The following is a 6,924-nucleotide window of genomic DNA, read 5'->3' on the forward strand; positions in this document are numbered from 1 at the left end:
AGACCAAGCGACGCTGAGCGATGAGGAACTCATCGCCACGCTGTACAAGACGACGTATCCGAGAAAGACGACGACATGCTCCAGCCAACAACAAAAACAACGGTCAGGGGGACCACAACCAACATCAGATCGAATACAGAACCAACATGAGCACCGAGCACAGAGCACAGAGCAAAGAGCACAGAGCACAAATCAGCCAGCCGCCGCCACCGCCAACGCCATCAGCCATCAACCTTCAGAATCAAGATCCATATCATCCGACCCCGAAAACCAAGACATCGACCCAAACAAGAAATCATATCCAACGCGCCACGCCGCCAAACTAAAACAAGTCAACGTGCCCAGCGCCAAAACGAAACACTTTCATGTACGACGACCGACCTAGACGCCAAAACAAACAACTCGACCAGTGTCGGCACCACGAGCAATCAACCTTCATCAACATCAGACCACCCGACATTTCGCGTCGGTCGCCAAGCCAACGACTTCCATCAGCCCGCGAGTTCAAGTGAGCATCCCCTGTGTACCTTCGGGTGCTGCAGCTCCAGGTCGGCCAACGGTCGCATCCAAGTGGAACTCCGCAGCACGGGTCTGGCTCACGACCGCGGACGCTGCTGGTCGATCAAGTAGCTTGACGATGGACCACATAGAAAAGAAAACCCATAGTGGTAATCCCGGTAATACACCGCCTGACAAGAAGCTCGTCTTTCGCATCGGCAAAGAAGCGGGCGGCGGCAATGTTGGCAGGGACGCCTTCCTTCAGGCGCAGCACGTGGCCCAGCAGGCGCCAGCGTTGGCGGGCGACGATCTCACTCAGCGGCACACTCTTACAGCGCTTGTAGAGCGCGACGGCGTCGCAATATCGAGGAAATGCGCGGAAGCTAGCGTTGGCCGCTTCATAAATGGCGTCATACAGGAGGTGTGGGCCGTGGGATTCTGTGACACAACAAGTTTTATTGATACTACGCCGTTGCTTGGAAGTCTGTATCATGGGTGCGACTCAGCTGGTGATTGGACAACGGTGCGTGAGAAACCATCATCCAAGCAAACGACCTTCACACGCGCCATCATCGTGAGCTGCCATAAGATTTGCCATCAGGTCTCGTCTATACCAGCACTGCACCCACGACGCTGCCGTCATAATACATTTCGCCGCATCTAGACATGGTGAAGCGTGCGTCGCGATCAGCGCCACCGCCTTTTGCCCTCGCGCCATCGCCTTTTGCCCCCGCGCCAACGGTCCATCTCAACCTCGTCTTTCATCGCGTCCAACCGACTCTGTAGAGCACGTACCAGGCACTGCTCGAGGGATTCCGCAACGGCACAATCCCTCAGGACCTTGACGTTGACGCGAAGCTCGACGACGTATGTACCTCATTTCTTGGCAAAGAGCACATTTCGACGTTGTTGCAATCTAGCTTGGCGGCACCCCTCTGCATGTGGCCGCCATGGCCGGCAACGTGACGGTCCTCGACGAGATCGCATCGCGCGCACTCGACATCAACGTTCGCAATCGGGTACTGTTCCAAGACGTCCAACACGGTTCTCACCTCACCTGTGTCGGTTTGCCATGTAGATGGGTAGCACGGCACTGGCGGTCGCGGCGGCCCACGATGATCGCGCCAGTGTCGACTGCCTCGTCAAGCACGGTGCACTCGTCAACACACGCGACCAGGTACGAATACTCGAGTGTACTGCGAGCAACAAATTGGGGTGTAGAATGGGTCGAGTCCTCTCCATGACGCCATTTTCTATCGCAGAATTGATATGGCACAGCAGCTCATTGCGGCCGGCGCGGACGTCAACGAAGTTTTCAGGGTATGACGACGCTCGACTCCATGCAGTGAATGTACAACCCCCTTTTCATCCTGTGCAGCATAACCATTCGCCACTCTACGCTGTAAGCAAGAGCGATTCGGACGATTTGGCGAACGCGCTCATCCCTGCTCTCATCGCCGCAGGGGCCAACATCCAAGATGCCATGAAGGTATTACCTTGCCTGCAGTTTCGGTTCTCATCGTACGAAGTCTGGGTTCTGCCAAGTGGGCTGGTCCGACATCAAGTTGGACCGCGTGCGGCTCTTCTTGGCCCATGGAGCGCGCTTCGCCGACATGCCTCCGCTTGTGCGTCGTATCTCTCTGTCTGGCTGACGTGGCACTGACTGTTGTGGATATAGCACAACGAATCGATGGTCACCAATATTCCGTACTTGCAGCTGTACCTTGAACAAGGCGGCAATCCTAACAAGCAAGACGAGGTACAGAATGCATATCCCATCAAATGACGTACTGGACACGGCGTAGACGAGCATTATGCCGCTTCTGTATTATGCTCTCGCAAAGCAATCGCGGGAGGCCGTCGAGCTTCTAGCACCAGTGGCCGACATCAACTTTATCGACTACGCGACTTCGATTCCCCACTTTCGCGCGTCATTGAAGTATTCGACCAAGGCGTGCGTCGATATGGCGCCGCTAAGCCAGGCCATCAACAAAAACCTCGACACCGCACTGCTTCAGCAAATGCTGCACCATGCGAGCGTCCAGCCGCCAGAGGTGACTACAACCTGTGATTGCAGCTCCTCCGACCATTTTGGCTCATGCAACATCTCTGCTAGTACTACGTCGAGGCGTTCAAGATGGCACTTGAAGCCAAGAGCGCTTCCAACGTGGCGCTACTAGCGTCCAAGGTCGACCTCAAGTCCGAGGTAAGGTTACCGTATAGCCACCGAGTGCGATCACATTCGCCTGCTAGTGCTTTCTTCACTACGCGGTCCGCAACCCCGACTTTGTGGCGGTGTTGTTGGAACTGGGCGCAGACCCCAACCAGCGCGACCAGGTACAAACACACATGCTAGGACTACTGTTACATATCAAATGCTGGACGTATTAGTACGGTCGTCCCCCACTGCTCGGTGCCTGCGAACTGCGAGAAGAGACCTCGGCACGCATTCTGCTGCCGCACACGGCCAACTGCGACATTCCTGGCTACGTACGCCGCAATCTGCATTGATACCACGAACTCACTCTGTCTGTAGTCCGCGCCACTCTTCGAGTCTGTTGCAAACAGAGGTCTGCGTGGTCTTGCCAGAGACTTGGCTCGTACCTTCTTTGCTGCAGCACCGGCGCCACCGCTACACAAAATCTTTTGGCAGCCGTGTGTCGAGGATTCGATCCACTCACCACTTGCTTGTGACGTGTGGTGTTATGCACCGGGTCGTGCGATAGCCTATGCCAAGCTCGAGCTCGAGTACATGGCAGCTCTCTGCACGCTCCTCGACGAGCCGTTCTGGTGGAAGAAGGAGGCTCTGCCGACCCTCCCGCCTGGTGCCTTCATGGACGATACTGCCGTCATCCATGGCGAGCTCCAACTCATTCGCGATACGGTTGTGCGTCCCCTTGGCCTCGTGCCCAACACGACCCGCGGTGTGTACCACGCCGACGACGCGCTCTCGGTCGACTTGCTCTCGTCGCTCGGCCATCATCTGGCGCCGCTCGAAGCTGCCGCGTCCTGGGCTGACAACGTCTTGGAGGTCGTCGATCCAGCCATGTACGGCGCAGTGTATGGCCAATCTCGCTTCAGCGTCCACCCGCACAACATGCAAGAGGGAATCTCTTCGAGCGCCATCATCCGCCATAAGACGCCTTCGTCGATGGCGCTTGCAGACGCCGTGTGCCCGCACCTGCAGATGCTGCCGACGCCGGTGACGTGGGACCCGTCCTCGCGCCAAGTGACGCTGGAGAGCTACGTCAACAACATCCATCCGTCGCAGTCGGCGCTCTATACGGTGCTCGCCAAGACACTATCGACGGTGCTACCGCTGCTGGATGCCGCACGGTGGGTCCCACGCAAAGACATCCGGCGCATTGAACGCGGTGGCGGCCACGAGAACGAGCTACGACTGCTCCGGGATGCGTACCTCCAGCACCATGGTCTCGACCCGTCGGCGCCTGTTTTGCAAAAGACGTTGCGGGCCTTCAAGAAGGCGCAGGGACCCATCACGAGCCAGTTGCAGCCAGCACCACCGACGCTTGAGTGTGCTCAACGGTTCTGGAAGGGCTATGCGCCACATTTTGACGACGACGGCCGTAACTGGCAGCTTCCGAGCAAGCCCCAGTCGCACCAGGTGCTCTGCCACGTGCAGTGTCTCCGCGTGACGCCCGAGGCACCGACGATGACGACGGTGTGGCGGCGTGGGTCGGGCGCTGTCAACGAAGCCATTGATTTCACCGCCGTTATTCTACACGGTGCAGACAACGTCTCGCTGCGGATCGAGTTCCGAGAGACGTATAAATATGTCGACTTTGGCCCGCACAAGCGCAATCCTGCGATCGAGGTACGACGACACATGATGTTTTGAGATGAGCAACGGATGTATGTAGGTGCTTCTCAGCGACAAGGTCCCTGGGCGCGTGAGCCAAGACACGGGGTTTGTGACCTTGCGACCAGGACGTCTCCTGCTGATTCGGAGCTCGGCCGCGTACCGCCTTCATCTTCATTCCGCTGACTCCTCGCGTGAAGGCGTCGCAAAGCTCCTCTTCTGGGGCTTCGTGCGTCCGAGCGGAACGACCGCCAAAGCCATCAGTTGCTTTGCGAGAGAGGGCGAAATGATCGACAACGCCATCTTGTCGACGGCCGACGTCCCACCGCAACAACGCGCCTGGCTTCTCGATCTTGTCAACGCAACGCCACTCGGTCGCGTGCCCACTGTCGTCCAAGAGCTCGTCATCGACTTTGTTGGCCACGCAACGCTCAGCACAGATGAGGCCCGCGCGGCGGCCATCGTAGCCAAGGCTGCTCGCGAGGTCATTGTCGCCGCATCGCTCGCCTAGTCTTCTGCCAATAACCACTACAATTGTACTACACTTTAGCTATCCTATTGTTATCATTTTGTCATTGTTTTAAGCGTTTGCATACAAAGGCTCAATTGATGAACACGATGTATGGTCGACACGCTTCATCTTCTTTGCCAAGTGCTATGTACGCTATCGGCCGTGACACTGATGTTTCTAGCAAAGGAGGGCTCTTGCTCGTCAGTTTGGTGCCTGTCAACCTGGAGGAGACACGCAACGGCGTTAACACCTCGTATGTGAGCCAGTTGTCGCGTGTCATACATCTTTACAGTGTTCACGCTACTCTCAAGCGTCGACTGCTCTTGGTGTGAAAGTAATGGGGTCCTCCGCACTTCATGAGTTTGCGGATTGCTTGCACGTGAGCGTCGCGCGGTCCGTGTTCCTCACTCTCGCGGGCTCTGGGATCGACTTGAGAACACATGTGCCTGTCTGTGCCACCCACGCAAAGCCGTTGCTGCCTGCATTTTGACTGGCACGGCGCGCGCAGTTTTCAAGGCTGCACTTGGCGACCTCTCTTTTGGGCTTGTTCACGTCACGTCCGGTATACTCGCCGAGCGTACACGTGTACTTGGCCGGGTACGGAATGGCAGAATACGTTGCAGTGGCTGGCGTGAGCGAGGGCGTGCTGTCGTAGAGGGTGCACACGCCGTTGGGCCATGTCGTCGCCTGGAACGAGATGCTGCTGCATTTTGGGTCGTCCTCGCACTTCTTCTTGCATTGGTCAACAAGCACCGAGGGTTCGGGACCACCGAGTGGGCCACGTTCGATCTTCATGTCAGGAAGAAGGACCCAGCGCGCCTCGGCGTCCGAGACTTTGCGGCTGGTCGATGAGGCTCTCATTTGGCACACCGAGTACTAGTACACGCCACCGACAACGGGCGCGCAGACCGATCCCCCGGTGCAATCGCCTGGAGCTGCGCACACTTTGTAGAGAGACGGCGGCGCCATGTTTTCAGGCGCCCGCTTCTGGTGCGCCGTAGCGCTGACCGTCAGCGCGATCACAACCCGCATCAAATCCTATCACTGTGAATGACCATGCCGCTGCGATCTGCCAGCACGTCCCTGTCGGTGATTGGCTTATCAAGTTTTGAATAGGATCGGATTGGTTGAAAACACGCCGGCCGAGCATCAACCTTGGCGAATCCAGCACTGGCTACGTGCACGCAACTCGGGTGAGATTGACGTAGTCGTCCGCTAAGGCAATGCGTTTACCGTCTGCCTCGCAAGTGCAAAAGCTGACGCTATGCACAGCTTCTGTTGATTGATTTTGCCTTCCTGATGACACTTATGTGGATCGCTCATGGCGGCGTCCGGAGCCGGCGAAACTGGGTCAACGTACCAGCAATGCAGCCGGATCGAGCGAAGGGTGCACTTTTGCCCAGTACTGGTCTCGTAAAAGAGGTTGAGGCATTGCTTTTGTTTTCCGTAAGTTTATTCGGTTGGCAATAACTGCTCGGTAGCAGCGCAGTCGTGGTGCCGAGTGGACGATGTCCGCTTCGTACAAGCGGCTGAACACCCTGCTAGGCGCACCGCGATGCTACTACAGTATAGGAAGGCCGAGCTTCGATCGGTACAGTAGACTGGGGCAACGTGCGCCATGGCCCCTTTATCAGCTAGCGAGTGCCTTTGGTAAGAGATAAAGTATGATGCTCGTCGCGCAAATCACAGAGCGCATGGCAGATCCGCGGTCGTTGAAGATGCCAACGACATTATCCGGATATTCATTCGGTGAAACGCAACAGAGTGACAATCAACAGCACAACCATCACTCTGCGTTCGCGTCGAAACACAAAGCGAAGCGCCACTTGCCAATTGACCAGGATGGCCTCGCCCGTGCTCCGGTCGCCCGACCTCCTCGTGGCGATCGCATCGTATCAAGAAGGACTACCGGAAGACTTGGCCATCGTCCAGCGCCTCGCCGACGCCGTCGAGCTCACGCCGTGCTCACCGTTTGCAAATTGTAACCAAACGGGGTACCTCGCCAACGTCCCGGCCCGGTTCGCGTCGTTGCCGTACCTCCAGCGGTATCCACACCCATCGACCAAGCTTTCTCACCACGCGCTCTTCGTCTCAC

General features: G+C 57.1%; 3 protein-coding genes across 3 annotated transcripts; 2 read left to right on the forward strand and 1 right to left on the reverse strand.

The window, feature by feature from the left end:
• Positions 1-1,164: 1,164 nt before the first annotated feature.
• On the forward strand, positions 1,165-4,829 carry SPRG_21772 (hypothetical protein; the record flags this gene model as incomplete). The annotated part of the gene is made up of 14 exons (XM_012355858.1): positions 1,165-1,239; positions 1,285-1,365; positions 1,419-1,517; positions 1,577-1,675; positions 1,720-1,818; positions 1,877-1,987; positions 2,028-2,123; positions 2,177-2,257; positions 2,304-2,552; positions 2,615-2,704; positions 2,752-2,835; positions 2,890-2,988; positions 3,236-4,333; positions 4,380-4,829. The coding sequence occupies 14 exons, from the start codon at positions 1,165-1,167 to the stop codon at positions 4,827-4,829; spliced, it is 2,811 nt and encodes a 936-aa protein (XP_012211248.1).
• On the reverse strand, positions 4,771-5,690 carry SPRG_16569 (hypothetical protein; the record flags this gene model as incomplete). Its single annotated transcript, XM_012355859.1, has 2 exons — positions 4,771-4,868; positions 5,209-5,690. The coding sequence occupies 2 exons, from the start codon at positions 5,688-5,690 to the stop codon at positions 4,865-4,867; spliced, it is 486 nt and encodes a 161-aa protein (XP_012211249.1). The 3' UTR covers positions 4,771-4,864.
• Positions 5,691-6,671: 981 nt separating this feature from the next.
• SPRG_16570 (hypothetical protein) lies at positions 6,672-6,874 on the forward strand (the record flags this gene model as incomplete). The annotated part of the gene is made up of 1 exon (XM_012355860.1): positions 6,672-6,874. A coding segment is annotated over one exon (203 nt), but the record flags the coding sequence as incomplete, so codon positions are not given.
• Between the last annotated feature and the right edge of the window lie 50 nt (positions 6,875-6,924).

The sequence above is a fragment of the Saprolegnia parasitica genome, assembly GCF_000151545.1.
Source record: "Saprolegnia parasitica CBS 223.65 unplaced genomic scaffold supercont2.320, whole genome shotgun sequence".
Lineage (NCBI taxonomy): Eukaryota > Oomycota > Saprolegniomycetes > Saprolegniales > Saprolegniaceae > Saprolegnia > Saprolegnia parasitica.